This window comes from Dipodomys merriami, unplaced genomic scaffold (assembly GCF_024711535.1).
Source record: "Dipodomys merriami isolate MVZ:Mamm:240054 unplaced genomic scaffold, mDipMer1.0.p SCAF_9, whole genome shotgun sequence".
Classification (NCBI taxonomy): domain Eukaryota; kingdom Metazoa; phylum Chordata; class Mammalia; order Rodentia; family Heteromyidae; genus Dipodomys; species Dipodomys merriami.
Window position 1 is genome coordinate 39,331,504 of NW_027206512.1, and position 21,705 is coordinate 39,353,208.

At 35.7% G+C, this 21,705-nt stretch overlaps 1 protein-coding gene across 3 annotated transcripts in view; it reads left to right on the forward strand.

Annotated features, from left to right (window-relative positions):
• The window catches only part of Gabra2 (gamma-aminobutyric acid type A receptor subunit alpha2), a 123,137-nt gene that overhangs the window by 59,443 nt on the left and 41,989 nt on the right, over positions 1–21,705 (forward strand). For all 3 annotated transcript variants that reach the window (XM_070013227.1, XM_070013229.1, XM_070013228.1), the window contains exons 5-6: positions 14,200–14,420; positions 16,535–16,617. In XM_070013227.1, the coding sequence (XP_069869328.1) occupies positions 14,200–14,420; positions 16,535–16,617 (304 nt within the window). The remainder of the gene's footprint in view (positions 1–14,199; positions 14,421–16,534; positions 16,618–21,705) is intronic.

The window sequence follows — 21,705 nt, forward strand, 5'->3', positions numbered from 1 at the left end:
ATGTTTTTAAATTTTTATTTTATTGTAAAGATGCTGTACAGAAGGATTACAGTTACATGAGTAAGGCAATGAGCACATTTCTTGTCAATCATTGTTACCCCTTCCCTTGTTATTCTCACACTATTCCCCCCTCCTTCACAACTCCCTCCCCAAATTTGTAAAGTTCATTTCCAGTATTCTGTCTTGTGGGTATCATTGTTGCTATGGTAAGCTAGTGTTTGTAATCTCACTAGGATGCATCTTACTGGATCCCTGTCAGAGGATCCATGTACTGTATAGGCATGGGGGGTGGCTTTTGGAATTGATGCAACTCACTGAGCATTCTTGTTCACTCTGCTGTGTAGCACAGGGGGATAGAATGAAGAGGAGCATTTATTGTAACTTAGCAGATTCTATTTGATATTTGGCCAAATTGAACGACAGAAGTTGAAAGTGGGGGGAAATTAAGGTTGAATCACATTAATCCTATACATATAAAAACACTTATACTTGAATCTACTTCTACTAGAGAGGGTGGAACCCATTTAAGAATATCTGCACTTCCCAGAAGAAGTGAGAATGGCCAATACAAAGAAAGAAATGTTCAACATATATTACCATAAAAGAAATGCAAACCAAAACAACATTTAGATTCTACCTCACCCTGGTTAGAATGGCCATTATCCAGAAAACTAACAATAACAGATGCTGGTGAAGAGATGGCCAAAAGGGAATGATACTACAATGTTGGTGGGAAAGTAAACTTGTTTAACCACTTTGGAAAGTGGTAGGGAGGTTTCCCAAAAGACTAAACATATAGCCTTCCTATGACCCAGCAATTACACTACTGGACATTTATCCAATAGAGCACAGACAAGGCCACATTAAAGCTACTAGTGCAACTATGTACATTGCAGCATTGTTTACCATAGCCAAGATATGGAATCAACCCAGATGTACCTCAACATATGAATGGATCAAGAAAATGTGGTATATATACACAATGGAATTCTATGCCTCCATCAGAAAGAATGACATGGCCCCATTTGTTAGGAAATGGAAAGACTTGGAAAAAATTATATTAAGTGAAGTAAGCCAGGCCCAAAGAATCATAGGTCCCATGGTTTCCTTTATTTGCAATAACTAGTGTATGTTTGAGACAAGTAGAAAAGGTCAGATAAGTTGATGTTAGGAGAAATGAACCCCAAGATAAAGACTCAAGTGGTTTTTCTTTCTTGCTATTGTTTCTAACATATTTATAAGGTGTTTTTTTTTTGTTGCTTTATATGTCCCTCCTCCACAGTGTAACCTCTGTTTACACTGTATTTGATGTTGGTATAATTTGGGGAGGGAAAGGGAAAAAACAAATTGTTTAAATAGGGATACAGGTGGACCCATTGCAACAATGAGATGTACAAGATGCTATGTCGAAAAATGAACTTTACAACTTTGGTGGGGATTGGAGAGGAATGTAGTTGTGGAGATGGGAGTGCAGGGATGGTAGGGGAAAAACAAAGGAGGAGGTAACAATGCTTGATAAGAAATGTACTCATTACCTTGCTCATGTAATTGTAACCCCTCTGTATGGCATTTTCACAATAAAACAACATATAAAAAAAGAAAACGTGGTATATGTACACAATGAAACTCTACACTGCCATTAAAAAGAATTGTGAGGAATTGGAAATACTTGGAAAAAATCATATTATGTGAAATAAGTCAGAACTTCCCCCGCACCAAAAAAATAAAAATAAAAATAAAACAGAGCTTGCATGGCTTCACTCATTTGTTGTAACTAGAATGTGCCTATAAATGTATAAGTAAACACACTAGATGGTAAAAGATAAAAAAAAATTACACTTGGCAGGACTTGGAAGGTGGCTCAGTGGTAGAGCGCTTGCCTTGCATGCATGAGGCCCTGGGTTCGATTCCTCAGCACCACATAAGCAAAAAGAAAAAAGCCGGAAGTGGTGCTGTGGCTCAAGTGGTAGAGCGCTAGCCTTGAGCTGAAGAGCTGAGGGACAGCGCCCAGACCCAGAGTTCAGACCCCACGACTGGACCTCCCCCCCAAAAAATTACACTTGAATGTGATAAATTATAAAGACCCCTAGAGAATTGCACAGTGAGCCCAATGGAGGATATGCTTAGTAGATGATCACAAAGACTCAATAGCTATTTGCAGATGATCAGAAAATGTTGTTTATCAAAATGAATTCCAAAAAATGGAAGCAAAACATTTTCTTATTGTATGTTTTGGCTTTCTTTTCTTTTTTTTTTCTCCTTTGTCCTTATTTTGGATTTCTGTACCTTTTGTCTTGATTGTAATTTTATCTGTTTTGAAGGTCAGGGGGAACATAAAAATAGTTGGACAAAGGTGAAAAAATGCAGCAATGATACTAGAAAATGAACTATATAACTTGTGGGAGGAAAATGAGGGAGGAGGTGGCCCTGTTCAAAAAGAAATTTACTCATTACCTGACTTATATAACTGTAACTCCTCTGTACATTGTGTATATATATGTATATGCATATATATATATGTAATCCCATCCACATAATAATATATGTATTTTGTGAAGAGAAAGAATTTGGTTTTCTTGGATTACTCTTCTGGAAAGCAAGACAAATAATGAGGAAAAGTTTGGATCAGAATTTGTATTTAGTACAGTCTCTTGTCGATGATCCTGAATGGAAGTAAACATCAAAGCAATGGGAATGAAAAGCAATTACATTTATACATACATCTAATGCCTACAAGGTATGGAGGTGTGTACTTGTCTTATAGAAGCAATTCCAATTTTTTCCCAGTTCAGTTTGATAAGTATTATTTTGTGATCAGATACACAGGCAACATGTTTGTGTTCCTCTTTATGAGCATCCTCTTTGTTTCTCACTGTGTGTGAATGCCTAGAATCTTGTATAATTTTTATGTCCCTGTGTATTTTAGATCTAGCTTCCACCTATGAGAGAAAAGATGCAACATTTCTCTCTCTGAGTTTGGCTTACCTCACTTTACCTGATATGGTCTGGGTCCATCCATTTCGCTGCAAGTGATATAATATTATACTTCTAATGGCTGTATAAAATTCTATTGTTTACAGGTACCAGGGTGGTTGGATCTGCTAATCTAATGTAGGGTACCTCACAAGCAATTTCTTTTTCTTTTTCTTTTTCTTTTTTGTGAACATACTGTACAGAGGGGTTACAATTACATGGGCAAGATAATGAGTATGTACATTTCTTATCAAGCATTGCAGCCTCCTCCTTTGTTTACCCTTCACATCCCTTCCCAGCCTCCCCCCACCCCCCCCCACCCAATCCTCCCTCCCCCCCCCCACACCAAAGTTGTAAAGCTCGTTTTTGACATGAAAACTTGTACTTCTCATTGTTGGAACGGGTCCACCTGTATCCTTAAATGACTTGTTTTTCCCCATCTCCTCCACAAATTATACCAACATCAAATATAGTGAAAGCCGGAGTTATACTGTGGGGGAGGGATATATAAAGCAACAAAGAAATAATCTTATAAATGCGTTAGAAACAAATGCATGAAAGAAAAAAAACATTTAAATACATATCTAAGGTTTCAGCCCCTCAGTAGATGAATAGATCAAGAAAATGTGGTATATATACACAATGGAATTCTATGCCTCCATCAGAAAGAATGACATTGCCCCATTTGTTAGGAAATGGAAAGGCTTGGAAAAAATTATATTAAGTGAAGTAAGCCAGGCCCAAAGAAACATAGGTCCCATGGTTTCCCTTATTTGCAATAACTAGTATATGTCTGAGTCAAGCAGAAAAGGTCAGATAATGTGATGTTAGAAGCAATTTCTTAATGGGAAAAAGTAAAGAATAAATTTAATTTTATGTTTAGTAGCTTAGCTGGTGTGCTTTCATTTCTTTGTATGTTTTAATATTCATAGAAAAACTAAAGCCTTAAGTTTTCCTATTCAGTTCAGTGATAAAGATGTGTTGTGACATTAGCCTGAGAGGAAAATGCAACATAGCAAACAGAATTAAGAACCAAAGAACACACACACACACACACACACACACACACACACACACACACGTATGCACATTTACATACACAAGCATGAGTTTGTGGCTATCACAGAATCAAAGAAAGTTGTACATCTAACTTGTAATTATAGGTTTTAATTACAATGTCCACAAGTAACTGAAAATCTTTACTTCCACATTAAAAAATGCATAAATATGAAGGGAATTAAACTTTGGAGTATACAAAGTCGTTACTTTGTAGTCATGATGTCTAATTCACTCCTTTTCTCTTCTCTTGGCTTAAGGATGTATTTTCCTAAATTATCGAACATTTTCACAGTTTGTGCATATTTTATACAAAACTGGTGGAAATATTAAATACTTTACTCAAATGTCTCCTAAGTACTTCGGTCAAAAGGTATCTATTGCTGTGTGTTATTGTTAGAACTTGTACAATGGCAACTTCAAAGTTTTATAGAGACTTTTGATCTAGGACTTACCTTTTTGCTCTAACCATCAGTTTAGGAGTTGGTGATTTAGCTCAATGGAAGAGCACTTGCCTGGCAAGTGCAAGACCCTGAGTTTGGTCCTCAGCTCTGAAAAAAAATAGGTAAAGAAAACAATCAAATAAGTGTAAACTGGGTTTGTTAATTATATTGATTCTCTTAGTTAGTACTTCTCTCTTTCTATGAAAAAACCCAGAGCATGATCTCTTCACTCCAAAGATTTCCCATTGGAATGTTATGTAGTTCATTAGTTAAAACCATTGAGACATTTAGAGACTTATTAGATCTTAATAGCTGCTTGAAATTTCCCACTGGATTTATCTGGTACCCTTTATTAGATGTTGTTACGTGTAAATGTAATTAACCAAGGAAACCTACTAAGAAAACAGCAAGCACTATGTTAAAGACAAAGTTCACCCAGTTTAAAACTGACACATAGAAGTTGATTATCGGATGGTTACTGATATTTTTGGAAAGCTGAAAGTCAGAATCAGCGAACATTCATTTATACAGCAGATAGTTTCTAGTCCTGTCCTAAAATTTGTCAAGTTGTTGCATTAGGATCACTATGAGCAAGCATTAAATGGTTGCTTCTTGGACTTACTTTTAAGATCTATGAACTCATAATAACCAGTGCAGGGTATATAAATCTACATCTCATAATTAAGTATGTGCTTTTATGCATATCCTAAAAAAATCACTACAAGATTTATGGAAAGTTAGAGTACAGATTCAGGGTATAGGCAAGGATAGATTTTTCTATATTCCAGTAGTTTATATTAAAGAGGATAAAGAAATTCTAGCTGAAAAGCAAGAGATGATTATGGAGGAGAGCATGGTACTGTTATGAAATGAAAAGATCTGAAAAGATTTAAGAGATCTCCATTTTATAAATGTGACAGACAGATTTACTAATCTGTTGGTTGCGGAAGTTGAAGAAACTCAGCATAAATATTTGGAACGTGTTGCTGGATGGTATTACCCTTCACAAGGATATGTTGCATAGAAACAAAAGTGTTTTTGTTTTGATTGGGGATGGACACTTGTGTTTTCGGACCCATATCAATGCCTGGGTAGCAGAAGATGGCTTAGAGTGACCTGATGGTAATTGACATCACAGACTTGTATAGCATTGTTCAAGGGAAAAAGGTAGAGTGAAAACATATTCCTAATTTTATAGACAGTCTAGAACAGTAATATTTAAAGAACAGAGATTTAAATGACTACAAATGAGAATTTCTTCTCTTGACTTCGATCATAATTTTCTTCTCTCATCAGCTGAGGTCACAGACCAAAGTATATCTGGTATTCCACATCAGCTGTAATGATGTGTATCTAGATACACATCTAGATGTGTATACCATAGTCTTCTATCAAGATGAGATTTTTGTAACCTAGAAGTTCATATAATTCATTTGGCAATGCATAAGCCCATAGTTAAACATCACCAAGGGAATGGAGCAACAGTTTGAAAGAAGAGGGCAGGAAACTGCACTTGCCTCCATCCATTACTTTCCCAAGCTAGGGAGAGTTGTGTGAAATTGGTACCGGTAGTCTTTGTTCTTTTCTGAGGTGAGAGAGGCATTCCCTAGCACCTTTCCTGTTCTTTTATAAAAAAAATCACACAACAAAGAGCTACTATTTCTGAACACAAAAGTGATTTTCAAAGTAAAAATTGCACAGATTGAATGCTCATTTTGCAGATTGCCAGTCTGGAGATTGTCTTTTTGGGGAGAACAACGGACATCCTTGCGTGCCTGGAGGAAGGGTCATCGATTTATGGATTGGTCTCACTCCCACACATTTTCCAGGATCAATCATTACATGGAGACTGACAGGCAAGGGAAAAGTCTCAGGTCCCATGAGAATTACCCCAATGGATGCTTACATAACAACAGCACTTTGTGGGTTTACGAATATCAATATAGGAGAACCTTAATCATGTCCTATTTTATGTTAAATCCAAGAAAACTGCTTTAATATGTTATTAGATTAATCATGGTAAAAGGGACCAGATTGCTGTGGGTGGAGTGTGTGGGAGGTGAAGAAGTAGGGAAAGACTGCAGGCAATTGCAACCATGTTCAGCAGTCTGGCTGCGCAAGGAGGTAAGGCAGGGGGCAGCAGTGGAAAGGCATTATTATTCTCAGTGAGGCTTTTATTTTCCTTGCATTGAGCTGAATATGCTTGCATCTTGCAAAGCTCTCTTCACGCCTTCTGCTTCACTGCAATCTAGGTGACTACAAGAATGACTCTGCCATTAAACAGGATTCACTAAGTGGCTACTGGGTCTACCACAATGCTGGGTGCTCAAGTATACTATAGCCAGGGCTTGCCTTTCACAGGATAATAGGGGGACAATAGGAAGCTTAAAAGAGGTTAAAGCTCCAAAGTTTAAAGGACTGTGATAATACCTTTATTAAAGTATTTGGGATGAATACGGTGTGTATATGGTGTGTGAGGGGATGTGAGTTGGAGGATCTAGAATTCTCAAAGGTTCCCAGGAAAAGAAGATAGCTGTGATTACAATGGCTGGTCAGTTGCCTCTGGAAGAATATTTTCGTACAAAGCAGAATAGCTCATTGAGTTTGTGGAAATATCAGAATGTAGAATAACTGGAGCCTGGAATACAACTAGGGATTTAATGGGAGATGGAATGGAAAACTATTCATTGTCAAGTCGCAAAAGGTGTCATTGATAATCCATCCCCCAAAGAGATGGAAGTTTCACAAACTGAAACTTTAAGACACAGCAGACTTCTGATAACAGAATTTATTATCTCTTGGATATCACAGTTATTCACATAGTTTTTGAGATACTATGGTTTGAATTTGGAGCCTTGTACTTACCTTGCTCTACCATTGAGCCACACCTCTAGCCCTTTTTGTTTGAGCTTATTTTTCAGCTAGCGTCTTGTACTTGTTGTCAATACTCGTCTTGGATTGTGATCTTCCCATCTATGTTTCACTCTTAGCTGGCATTTACAAATAAGTACTACCATGCTTGTTGAGAAGGAATCTTGCATACTTTCAGTTCTGGTTTCCTTTGAACCATCTGCTTACACCGCTACACATTCCAGTATTTGTAGTCTTAAAAATACAATTATTATACAAAAAATGGTTTACTTAGCTGGGCGCTGGTGGCTCACGCCTGTAATCCTAGTTACTCAGAAGGATGAGATCTGAGGATCACAGTTCAAAGCCACCCTAGGCAGGAAAGTCCGTGAGACTCTTATCTCCAATAAACCACTAGAAAACTGGAAGTGGCACTGTGGTTCAAGCGGTAGAGCGCTTGCCTTGAGCTGAAGAGCACAGGGACAGCGCCCAGGCCCAGAGTTCAAGCTCCACGACCCACCAAAATAAATGATTTACTATGATTGTTTTAATATAATTGCATAGAGCATGTAATTTTGTGCACGTGCACGCACACACACACACACACACACACACACACACACACACACACACACACAGAGCGGACACTGTCATCTTTGAATAGGATTAAGGTATCCTGTGTTGGTGACAGAATGCCACAGCCCATCTGAGAACTTTTTGATCATCAGCCTCTGCTAATGCTCTTCTCTTCAATTCCTGCTAAAAGCCTTGTGGCTCAGAAACTTCATTACTACATGTAGCTTCTGGTGACTCCCCTATTCATTCATTGATAAATTATTCATCACAAATTTCCTATGTTGTAGGACGTTTGTTTAGAGGCTAGTGACACAGCACTGAGGGAAAAGATTGTGAATCTTGCTCTTGGGAAAGAATAGAAATTGCACACATGTAGGGAGCTGAAAAAGAAAAGCATCCTTGGTAGCAACAAGTTTGCAAAGAAAACGGACAGTGGCAATCACATGGCATGCCAGTATATGTGAACTTACATATACCTGAGTGTGCATGAGGTGAGGGATTTCTTCTAGAAAGAAGCTAGAGAAGTCAGGAAACGAGGTGGACACTTGGTGGTTATAAGAATGTTGGAACTTGTTTCCAAAGGGTTTAGAAGTGCCAGAATGTTATTCTTTGGAACTCTCTTCCATAATTTGCGATAATTTCTTAGCACATCCCACAGCCTAGAGTCCAGACCAGTGGAATGAATCTATGGGCCACTCTCTTCTGACACTTAGATCCTCTCCTCTCCTCTCTTTTTCCAGATTGGTTCCCAGATGAGCGATGGGCCATAGGTGTTCAACCTCTTCTCCCTGCCTTTCTTTTATCAGAAGGGAGATGAGAAGAAGGAGCAATTATCTTTTTATCCAATTTATTCTATTAGTCATAACAGTGGCTCTTGGTTGGGACACATTAGTGCTTTCTACTTAGAGAAATAACAGCAAGTAGCTTGTTCTCTGAGGGCACCAGTCTCAGCTCCCTGCCCCTGGCATTTTCCATTGTGTTTACTGCTGTATGTTCTCTTTCTCAGACTCATCTTTCATTGTTCAGGAAAATAGGTGGAAAGACTCTTTGAAGGTGACTTATGCTAGGCTACCTCCCATGATGTCCAATCTATTTTCTAAAACGTTTACCTGTAGCATCTTTTTTCATCCTTATACCTATGCTAGCAGGTAAGTTCTATTATGGTCATCATTTCTTTCAAATGAATCAACTCTAACCTGAGAGATTAAATAATCTACTCAAGATGAGGTGTTCTGATCTATCTACTTCCCTTATCACACATGTCCATTGAGTCTTATGACTGTGTTATTTCTTTTTATGCCAGTCCTGGGGCTTGAACTGATTCAAGGCCTGGGTGCTGTCCTTGAGTTTTTTGGCTGAAGGCTAATATTCAACCATGTAGGAGTACAATGTTGTTTTGATGACCTGCCTTCAGAATTTTTTTCATGTATGGTGTAATTGAAAGAACGTGATGTTCAGAAGCAAAGGAGTTGAGCTAGAAATCTATCTTTAGAAACAAATGAGTACTGCTTCTGAAGTCCCCCCTCTCCCTGTCCATTGTGTGTTGTTGCTATGAAATTTAATGACATCATTTGTATTAAAATGAATTCCTATCTGCATACTATAACTAGTATTCATTAGATATTAGGTAATCTGTACCAGATAGTCTATTAGATTCAGAGTCTTTCATGTGCATATTTAGTAAACTTTGCCTGGGAACTAGTTATAGAAGAAAACCCCACATATCTCACAAGTGCATGCCATCGCTGTGGTGGTCTTCAGTTCCTGTTTGAGCATCTTTGCTTAACAGAGCTTTATGATCTTGCACTAGTAGGTTTTCTCGTCACTCTGTTGCTCTTTCTGAAGGGTCACATTCTTTTGCAACTTTTGGTAAAAGTCATACTGTGTTAAATTTGTTTTGTACCTCCCCTTTTGTATCAACCAGTCTTTGAGCTGAACTATTTTTATATATTCCAACGGTATTGTTTATTTAATTGCTCCATACCTGGTTCATAAACGGCGTTTTTCTTCATTATAGGTGAAAAACACTGATTGGAACTTAGGAGAAACTAGCTGTTATTAGCAAAATGTGTATAATGAAATAAATTTAGTATCTTTAAATACACTTAGTAACTCAAAGTAAACAAGAATCACTCCAAGATTAGTCGTGCATTTTAGCTGTGATTCAGTGAGTGAGTAATTCTTCAGAAACTGGCTACAAGCATTATAATTAATGTACCAAAGAACATGCTCTCTTCACCAAGTTAATGCACCTTTGAAAGCATGTTTATATAATAGTCTGTGCAAAACATAGTGACTTTTTTGTTTGCAGGGAAAATTATGGAAATAACAATAAATGAGTTTGCTATATAAATGGGGAATTTTAGTAACTGTATAAACAATGCATTCTTGTGTGGTTTCTGCTCCTAATAAATTTTGAAACAAAGAATTTTACTAAAATTATCTAAGACATCTATAAAAGGAAGAAGTTGGATAAACTTTTCCTATAAGGCATTTTTTTTTAAATCTTACAGTTTTTTGGTTTAACTTTGTGTTGATTTTTTTGTCTCCATTAGAACATATATTGAACTTTGATCAAACTCCTGTCCTCTGATATTTTTTAAAGTTCTTTTGCCTTCTTATTTGAAAATAGTTTTTATTATGCTATGTTTACCACACTTACCTTATCATTTCCTCTTTCATTAATCTTCACTTACTCTTTTATTTCTCCTTTCTTCATGGTTCCTCTTTAAATAGTACAGCTTTTAAATTCATGTTGTTATTATAAATACATAGATTTCTCATGTAAGCAAAAATGCATATTGGTCTTTTTGAACCTTAATTATCTTATATGACATGATCATCTCATTTTATCCATGTTCAAACTACAACATATTTCCTTTTTCCTTATGTCTCAATAATACTTCATTATGAATATACACCATATACAATGAGCTAGTTGAGTAAGAACAGACAACCTAAAGGCAAAATAACAAATTAAATGAACTCATAAAAGAGAATTTATAGCAGAATTTGTAAAATAGAATTAAATTATATTAAATAGAATGCAATAGATTTATAATAGAGTCAATAATAGTATTAATAATGAACACCAGAAAATACTGTAGATTCCATGAATTAACAGATAAGTCCACACAGTCAGAGCATTTGAACCATTTTATGCTAACTGGGATAACTGAGATGACATTGTTTGTCTGACCAAACTGCAAAGAAACAAGAGACCTCCTGCACTGCTTGTGAGAACATACATGAACATACAATCTAGGATTTCAAGTTGACAATATCTTGTTATTTTAACTGTGTGCATATCATAAATCCCAGAAATATCATTAGTATCTTCAGTCTAGGGCAGTGATTAGCTTATAATGGCCCTTGGCCAAATCTTGCCAGCTGTTTGTTTTTGTGAACATTCTTTCATTGGAACATGGCCATGCTCATTCACTTATATATTGTTTATGGTTGTTTTCACACTCGAATCACAGAATTGAGTAGTTGTGACATTGGCCATAAGATGTATAAATCTTTAAATGTTCACTAGCTGGACCTTTTTCAGTAGAAACTTGTTGACCTCTGGTCTCCAATAATTTTCATAACTTTGTACTAGGAATGTTGGAGAAAAATGTCTATAGCAAGATGACTTGTGATAGTGACAAACTGGAAGTAGAGAAAATACATAAGAATAAGGATATATATATATATATATACACACATAGTGAAATAGTCTTCTAATATAATACTATATTGCAGTGAAAATAAATCAAAGTGTTAGATATATTGCCATAATAAAGTTCAACAAATTAACTGCAAAATACATTTATCAGAAATATACACAGTATGATATAATTTATGTAAATATTTAAAATACATCACTTAATACATTTATGCAGTAAATTTTAAGTATATATATATATATATATATCATATATATATATATATATATATATATATATATATGATAACCCCCAAACTCAAGAGAATTTTCTTTAGGGGTTAGGGAAATGTAACTGGATTACAAATTTTACAAAAGAGGAAGGCTTCAAAATTATTTGTGGGAGTGTATCTGCCAAGTGATAGGTAAAATGTGCTTGTGATAGTCCTTTGACTTTTTTCCATGTCTGAGGAGAAAATCAAATGAAGTTCAAATAAAAACCATGTTCAGTTTAATGAAAATTGTTGAGTTACTTTGGAGGCAACAAATGAAGATATAATTGTGATAGAAACTATCATGCCCATCATACAGTTTTATAAAGAATAAAAGGGTATTTTGTTTTGTTTTAAGTTTATAGGGAATCTAGAAATAGTTGTGAGCAGAGTTCTCCAGTCAGGCTGGTGGAAACATTCCTCCATTTGGGGAATTACTAAGTGTATAGATTTTGTTAAAATTGCATGGAGTACGGGTGGAGATGAGAGATAAAAGATATACGTTTTGTGGATATATTGGCAGGATTCATTGGGGACACAATGTGGGTTCAAAGACAAATAGTATTCTTGAAAACAAGTTTTAAGAAGCAGTCTCCAAATTCTGCTGGTAAATTTTGAATATCTCCTTTGCTGTGTGGTAGGTCTCCAAGATCTGATTGCCACATCACATCAATCACTTTCTAAGCAGATACAAGCTTGGACTTGAAGTTTTATTAAATATATTTTAGAAGAGCTTTATTGTTCCTAGTGTAATAAATGTCATGAGGATTCATGTTAGGTTGGAGGTTGAGAGATCACTGTTGGAAAGAAATATTTGCATAAATATTTAACTACAATGAAAACAATAAACTTTTAATCTGATTTTTCTATTTTAAGTTCCCTATAGATGGAATTAAATATTGAGAAATGAATAACCAGGTCATAAGGTGTAAAAATGAACCTGATTTTGTAATGCTCCTCCATTGCTGATGTTCATCTCCTAATTACATAGCATTATTTGTTGTTGATTTGTTTTATCATCAATACTCATTCAAATTATCATAGCTTCTTAGAAATCATGCAGCTGATTTTTGGGAGTAACTCAGTTAATTCAGATTTTTACAAATAATACCATATTTTCCAAATATGGTCCTATTAATCTGCCTTTTTATAAAAATGATTTTTGCCAGTAGCTGATGTTCAAAGATTGAATGACTGGTTTGGTGTTCACAGTGTCCTCTTGGAATTTCCAATTTGAATTTTGTAATGAACATCTTAGTGGCTTCTAATGTTTTGTGCGAACATAGAATGATATTTTAACATCTTGTAGAATAACAGAATTAAGCACAAATCTTAATTTCATATCTTATTTAAAATGCATCCATCACTTGATAGAAAAAGTGAGAGAGAGCGAGGAAGTGGTAGAAGAGAAGAGATGAAGAGGAAGAATGTTTCAGCTAAAAGGTTGGGAGATAGTAATAGATATAAATGACTAACTAGGTTGTTTTTTTTTTTTTAAGGAGAAGCATGTTTGAAAAATATTTTTATTTTAAATACCTTAATAACTTGTTGAATTTCTTATATTGAAATCAATTTGATGACTGAAATGTATTGAAACTATCATTGCCTAACATATTTTGGTTAACAATATAATTCACTATTTTCTTTTAGTATCAAAAAAGAAACATGATATTCTACAGTTTCCTTGGCAACAGGAAATGATGACTCATATCTGTCATGGTTCTTAGAAGTTGATTCTTTTCATTTTATTGTTTTTATTTATTTATTTTTGCTACTGAGGTTACCTGTGTATTTTTTTTTCTGGAGATGCCTTACTTCAACCATCCATACTCTGGTAGAATGGGACTCATGGGACATGAACTCTGCGTCTGGGCGCTGTCCCTGAGCTCTTCAGCTGAGGGAGAGTGCTCTACCACTTGAGCCACAGCACTACTTCCTGTTTTCTGTTGGTTTATTGGAGATAAAGTCTCACAGACTTTCCTGCCCGGGCTGGCTTTGAACCATCATCCTCAGATCTCAGCCTCCTAAGTAGCTAGGATTACAGGCGTAAGGTACTGGCACCTGGCTTAGAATAACTTTTAAATTATGCATTAATTCATTTTTTGCTTGAACTCTGGCTCAACTGAAAGAAGCTAAACAAAACAAATGTACTTTTTACTTTTGCAAGAATATGTTAAGTGTATAAAAAGATTTCATGCATTGTAAAAAGCAACGTTGAGTGATAAACGAAACAAATAGCCTTTCTGATCAGCAAGTACTTCTCTCCACATAGATGTCTATTTAGAAGTATTTAGAAGATTATTTTTGTTGGAATTTTGGTGTGCCCTCTTACATCTAAAACATGTATTATTTTCAAAGGAAATACCATATTATTTTTCAGGAATATACAATTGATGTGTTCTTTCGTCAAAAATGGAAAGATGAAAGACTAAAATTTAAAGGCCCTATGAATATCCTTCGACTTAACAATTTAATGGCTAGCAAAATTTGGACTCCAGACACCTTCTTTCACAATGGGAAAAAGTCAGTAGCTCATAATATGACAATGCCGAACAAGCTGCTTCGAATCCAAGATGATGGGACTCTGTTGTATACAATGAGGTATGTTTTAGTTTTGGTATGCTGCACATAACACTGAGAAACTCATTCACTAAACAGCTAGCCGAATATAATTGTCAAATAATAGCAATGATGTTTTTTCTTTCTTTTTTCTTTTTTTCTTTTTGCCGGTTGTGGGGCCTGAACTCAGGGCCCGGGCACTGTCCCTCAGCTCTTCAGCTCAAGGCTAGTACTCTACCATTTGAGCCACAGGGCCATTCCCGGCCTTTTCTGCATATGTGGTGCTGAGGAATCTAACCCAGGGCCTCATGCGTGCAAGGCAAGCACTCTACCACTGAGCCACCTTCCAGCCCAATGTTGCATATTTTTCTAGCAGATTATTAAGATACTCATAATATACATTCTCAATGCTTGGATATAGAAATAATGCTGGTGAGTTTAATACTTAGTGTTTTCAAATAGTTAATAATAGGAATTCATTTCTGGCTATTTACTTTTATAATATATTCTCATTGAAAATAGTTTAATACCACGACTTGAATTTGGTTTATGTCTGAAGAAGTGATTCATATTTTTTATGATCAAGAGATAGCCAATTAAAATTATATGGTTTTGAAGCATAATTTTACCGAGGTTAATATTCTAATCCCATATAGAGTTACTGAAGACACAAAGGTAATTGACAGTTTTTATTTTTGAAGTAAATTATTTTTTAAGTAAATTAGATGTCTCAATCATGCTTATGAGAATGAATCCTGATTCATTTTTATGCTCAAAACTGTCATCTAGCATCAATTTTATATGTTCAAATATAAATTGCTAATACAGTTGCTCATATTAATAACTTTTCAATCTTAACTACTCTCACTAATGAACAGAGGTTCCTTGCATTGTGTAACAAAGAAGAAAATTATAAATCTAATAAAATGATGTACAATAAAAATCAATGTTTATTAAAATATTTGATGTGTGGATTTTTGCCTTCACACTATATAGACACATTTTTATTACAAAACTAAGGGTCAATAATGAAAACTGTTGCTATTTCTTAGTCTTACAAAAAAAAAGACTCCTGACTGAGTAATAGATGTCCATTACTTCCAATGGAAGTATTCACTATTCCTATGCTTCTCTGAATTCTGGAAGACAGTCTGACATAGTGCTCCTAACAACTTTATGCTTTGATCACTGATCCATATAAATAAAGGAAATGATTGAAACTTTGAGATTTAAACAAAATATAGACACAGAGCATATATAATTTTAGAAAATATTTCATTAGATATTATTTAAATACAACTAGAAATATTTAAGTTACAACACATTTTGGCCTCATTTACTCTATTTAATTATGACAGATTTTTCAAAGTATAGAATCTGTTCTACTCACTTTTCTTATGTAAAATGGGATAACTAATACCTGTCTATACAATAGGTTTTCTATGATTGATCTTCATTACTTTTGCTATGTTGAAATTCAGAAATTTTATTTAATATTTATAACTTGTGTTCATAATTTAGCCACCAATTCAATCTCAACAAGATATTTTAAGATATATATGTTTATATGTATTGCTGTATTTATATAAGTGTATCTATATAAAGATTATTATCCATAATTATGAGAAGTTTTAAGCAAGCTTTTATGAACTAGTATTGGACTGTTATATTAACTTTGCTTTATGACTGGTGAAGAGGTCAAATGGAGCATAATGTTCTTTTCATACTATATTTAAATTTTTTCCCATTCAGACATATAATAAATAGTGAGATTCATGGAAAAGCAGCCCTTCAAAATGTACATGTAGGGCTGGCAAGGTGGCTCAAGTGGTAGAGTGCTAGCCTTGAGGTGAAAAGCTGAGAGACAGCTCCCAGGTCCAGAGTCAGGCAAAGAAAAAGTGCATATAAATTTTTTGCTTCTCAGATTGTATACAGAGTATACAATGACTGGGGAAAGTATAATTTTAATGATTAGTACTATTACTTATATTCTTATTTTATGTAAGAAAATGTCTTGTGAGATATCTCCTAAATATAATTAACTGTGAATTGATCTAATATGCAGCTCTAACTAAAGTCATAACGGACAACAGCTGATGTGTGATGTTTCTTGTTTTGCCAAATTACTTAAACAAAGAGTGGAATTCTATTTTCAGGCTTACAGTGCAAGCTGAGTGCCCAATGCACTTGGAGGATTTTCCAATGGATGCTCACTCATGTCCTCTGAAATTTGGCAGCTGTAAGTACACGAAGGGAGGTGCATGTCTGGGATCAATAACATCAGGAACGCAATGGCCACACTCAAATTTGCAATTCTTCTCACATTGTGGAATACTTAATACCTGTCCAGTAGCATACAGTAGTAAATGGAATGGTGATTGTCCTCAAGAAGCTAGTTGGGTAGCTCGATGGTAGTCTCAAATATTTTCATTAGACTGTTCAAAGGATCACTCTTTTAATGTTAGTAAAGAACACTATGATCGGGCTGGGAAGGTGGCTCAGTGGTAGAGCGCTTGCCTTGCATGCCTGAGGCCCTGGGTTCGATTCCTCAGCACCACATAAGCAAAAAGAAAAAACCCGGAAGTGGCGCTGTGGCTCAAGTGGTAGAGTGCTAGCCTTGAGCTGAAGAGCTGAAGGACAGCACCCAGGCCCAGAGTTCAGGCACCACGACCGGACCAAAAAAAAAAAAAAGAACACTATGAGTAAAAAGAGCATAGTTTTAAATGACTAGAGTTAAGTCAGGAGCTCTTGGAAGGTTACTATAGATTATTCTCTTTTATCTAGAATATTTTTAAAAATAATAAATTTATTTTTCATTAGCCAAAAATGGAATATACATGGCAGATTCTATTGCTTTCCGTCAGGCTGTTGCAAACATTTTCCTCCTTAAAATAAATGTAAAGGAGATGATGTCATTGGATTGTTACATGCAGGCCCTTCCTGCTTACACAGAGCATTTCAAAAGAGCTCTATGCCTTTGGCAGTTCTTGAGGTCACTGGGTTATGTCTTATATGTCAAGCAGAAGCAAGTGCACTTCCAGAATAATGGAAAGGGGGAAGGTTACGTCAGCTCCTCAGGCCCACAGGACACTTCCAGGCAGATTCAGAATTAAATCCATGAACCTAGCTAAACAGCTTCTCTCTTGTGTGAGCATGTCCCCTTTTCCAACCTTTTTTTAAGAAACTGTGCTTTATCTGACACCCCATCTTTATCCACTTTATGCGGCTTTTGCCTTTTTATTTTTCTCTAGTGACTAGAAGTGCAGAGCCCTCTCTTGATTAAGAATCTGTGTGACTGAAGCATGTGTCGAGAGAAAGGAAAGAATGATGGCTAATGGGAAGGCAAGATGCTCTAATAATTTTGATGATCATCATTTGGAGAGTGAGAAATTCAATCCTGTTTGCTCTGTATATCTGCACAAATGATGTCAACTCTCAGTTTCCTTTGAGAGCCTCTTCTTTGCTTAAGCACAGACCTTCTCTTTATTGTCACAGAAAGCATCCCTTCAATATTGTCATTCTTCCCCACACAATTTAAGACAGTCCGTCATGTTCCACAGCACAAACACAACACAGAAAAACCACATCACATGCAGCAAGGGCAAACTCATCAGCATTGCATCATAAGTGACATTAGATGGAAACATGACAAGTCTTGGTACCACAGAAATTGTTCATCCAAGATTTAATAGGATATGGAATGGAAAGGATTTTTTAGTAGATGCTGCTGCTGCTAATTGTTGTTGTTATTATTGTTATTATGATAACATGTATAAATGGTGTGAGGTCTCAGTATTGAAAGTGAGACAGGCACTGGTGGCTCATGTTTACAATCCTAGTGATTCAGGAGGCTGAGAGATGAGGATCACAGTCTGAAGCCAGCCTGGGCAGAAAAGTCCTGGTGAGGTTCTGATCAATTAACCACCAGAAACCTGGAAGTGGTAGAGTACTAGATATGAAGAAGAGCTCAGGGATAGCACCCTGGTCCTGAGCTCAAGACCCACAACTGACCAAAAGAAAAAGAAAGAAAGAAAGTGAAATTAATTTACTTGAAAATACTTTACCTGGCATTGACAAACCCCATAAAGTGCAGATAGAAAGCAATGGAAGACTACATGCTTGAGAGTCTAGTTTTCTGATTCCATAATCATCAGGTTAACCCAAAGGTTTTGTTAAGTATTCTTTGCTTAAGTAGTATTTACATATTACGCTTTTTCACGTTTGAGTTTGTACCTACCAGCCACATATTTGTCTATTTATCCTTGTCGATAGCAAGTGTTTGATGCATAAATGCTAAAGGACTGGGCAGCAATTGAAGTGACAGACCGGGAAACAAGCCAGGGCATAGCACGACAACAGAGCATAGCTTGCCAGAAGCAAGCATGGGTTCTCTTCTAGTCATTCACTCGTCTCTTGATACAAATCCTCAAAAGTGATGTGTTTCTGAAAGCTTGTATAGTTCTGTGTAAGAGAAGCATCTTTTCTACATGCTCACTTCTTGTTGGTTTTCCTCATTCCCTTGATTTCATTTCTTCCTTAATGGAAGTCTATGGTTTATTCTTTATACTACCCATAAAGAAATGTGGGATGTGTCCATCTCTTTAACTCTTTTAGGATAAAAATGAACAGTTAAAAATAAGTTAGATTTTTTTGGCTACTAAATATGAGGAGTCAATATCGTCTATAGACTGTAGTAGTATTAATTATTGAATAGAATTAAAATTATTTAAATCAGCCGAATTATGGTGGAATGTACAGTGTACATTTTGGGTAAGCACTTTTCTCTTCACACTCAATTGCCTTGGGGTTCGTCCTTGTGTTCATGTATCAGGGAGTGCCTCAAGTCCACATTTCATGACTTTGTGCTTTGTGTTCTCTCACTAGACCCAATCTAAAAACTGAAATGCAATGGATTCCTAACTAGTAAAATGCAGTAACTGCTGTCATATTTTATTTGATTTTAGTTATTGGTGATACTGGTGTTTGAACTGAGGACCTTGTGTTCTACCATGCCTCTTGCCCTGGTTTTCCTTTAGTTATTTTTGAGTTGGGGTTTTGCTTCCCATTGATGACTGAATGGTGGTTCTCTTGAGGACACACATAGACTATGGGCCACACACTGCGTTTCTTTTCTCTGGGATGGCAGACATATGCCATTGCCTTTAGTTTCTCTCTGTTGTTGGAGTTTGATAAACTTTTCTGATAGGGTTGGCCTTGAACTATAAGCCTCCCAATCTTAGTCTCCCATGTAATGAGAGGTGTAGGTATAAGTCACTGGCATCTGGTTCTGCTCATTTAATAGGCAGTCGAATGGTGTCATTCATTTCCTATAATGTATTCTTGAGTTTTTCCAATTTCCATTTTTCATGTCCATGAATAGCAATTACAATATGGAGTTCATCACTGATCTAATCAGAACAAGCTGAGAATTTGTGATAGACATGAACAAGATAGACTTTGCCTGTCTTACTCATAACTTTCTCATTTCCAAAGAATGCCATCCGTTTCCTAAGTTTTCATTTCACTTATGTTTAAAAGTAACATGAAAAATCAAAAGTGGCATAATCGCAATTACTTTAAAACTCTTATAATTTATTGAGATTCACAAGTGAGGGATATCATGAAGACCTTCTGATAAAAAGTGACACTTGCAGTGTAGCTTTTTGATGTGCTCAGTTGTATGGCATTTGAGATTTTATGGAAAAGAGAGAGCCAAGATATGTATTCATGGGGGAAACAAAACAAGCCACTTGATCTGCAAATGATTTGCTTGATAACTGCATTACTAAGTTATTAATTCAGTCATCTCTGTAGAATCATTAGCCATTAATTCAAATTAATTACTAAGCAATTTAGACATTGGAACAACTAGAATTTATTAATATGCAAATATATAAATGTTTTACTAATAAATTACATACATGTAAATATATGTACATACACACATTTTTAGAATCCTATTTCAAAATTGTTTCAAAAAATAATTAACTTGTGGTTAGAGATAAAGGCAGGTATAGGACAAACAATATTTCACTGATATTAACGTTAGTAACAACAGTTGGAAAGCCAAACAATACTGACATGTATCATGTAGCAAATAAAACACTCACGAGGCTTCATTCTATTATTGATGCTTGAATAGAAACTGACTTGTGATCTTAGATCTTCAATTTACATTCAGTACCCAGACCACCCTAGCAAAGTGGTAATAGGTGAGAAAATATATACGTGGTCTAGAAATGAAATGTTCAGCATCCTGCTGAGTTGCAGGCAAAGATAAGTCAAGAGAAAACTGGTCTTCGTTCTCCTCCAATTGACAATGTGACCGTGATACTGACTTTTGTTCAAAGACCAGGTATGACAGATATTTCTAAGTATTCACATGAGTAGAATCATATGAAAGTTCTTCAAAAGATCTTCACTGTAGCAGGAATTATTTTTTCAGTTGTAGAGAGAGACTGCCTGCATAAAGAGTTTATCTGTTCCCAATCAGGTCACACCAGGGGAAAGCAATGTCAGTGCAGAGGATGGTGAAGAGCAGATAGGTTGCCTGCATTCAGCTCAGGAGACATCTCATTTCTACTAACTATGCGTCTTTGGCCAAATAAACCATGGTGTTATCTGTAGTCTATGTGTGTTTTGTACCTTAGGAAATGCATACCTTAACTGTCAAACCTTGATCCCTTTGCTAATGCATACCTTATATTCATTGACTAACTTAAAATTAATCTATTTACAGACATATTTACAACTTAGTACAAGTATTTAATGTTCTGATTTGTTTTAAATGCTCTGAAATTAGGGAAATGCATTGTTCCATAAAAACTGAGTTTACCTGTTAACTAAGTTTCTTTTATATGCAGAAAACAATATCACTTTGGATTAAGTGGATTATTATCCTCAATTTATGAGTGGCCACAATGCCCAAATCAACTGTTGCCCTTGATTTTTATTACTTGTTTCTCATCTTGACCTTCTGTCTTGATAAAGAAAACCATCTTAGAGCACAGAGATTTTTTTCAGGCTCTAAATAGAAATTTGCTCTTTATTTATCAAAAGAAAAGGAATCACAGAAACAGCAGGACATAGGATGAACTAATGTAACCATATACTCACCAGATCTTATTTTGGAAATGAACTTTACAAATCGGGAGGGAGGGGAGTGAGAAGTGGTAAACAGGAGAAAATGAGGGATGGGGTAACAGTGTTTAAAAAGAAACGTACTCATTACCTTACTTACATAACTGTAACTCCCAGCTCTGTCCATCACCTTTGAAATAAATTTTTAAAAAGAAGTTATAATGAAAAATTTCTGATACTCATAATT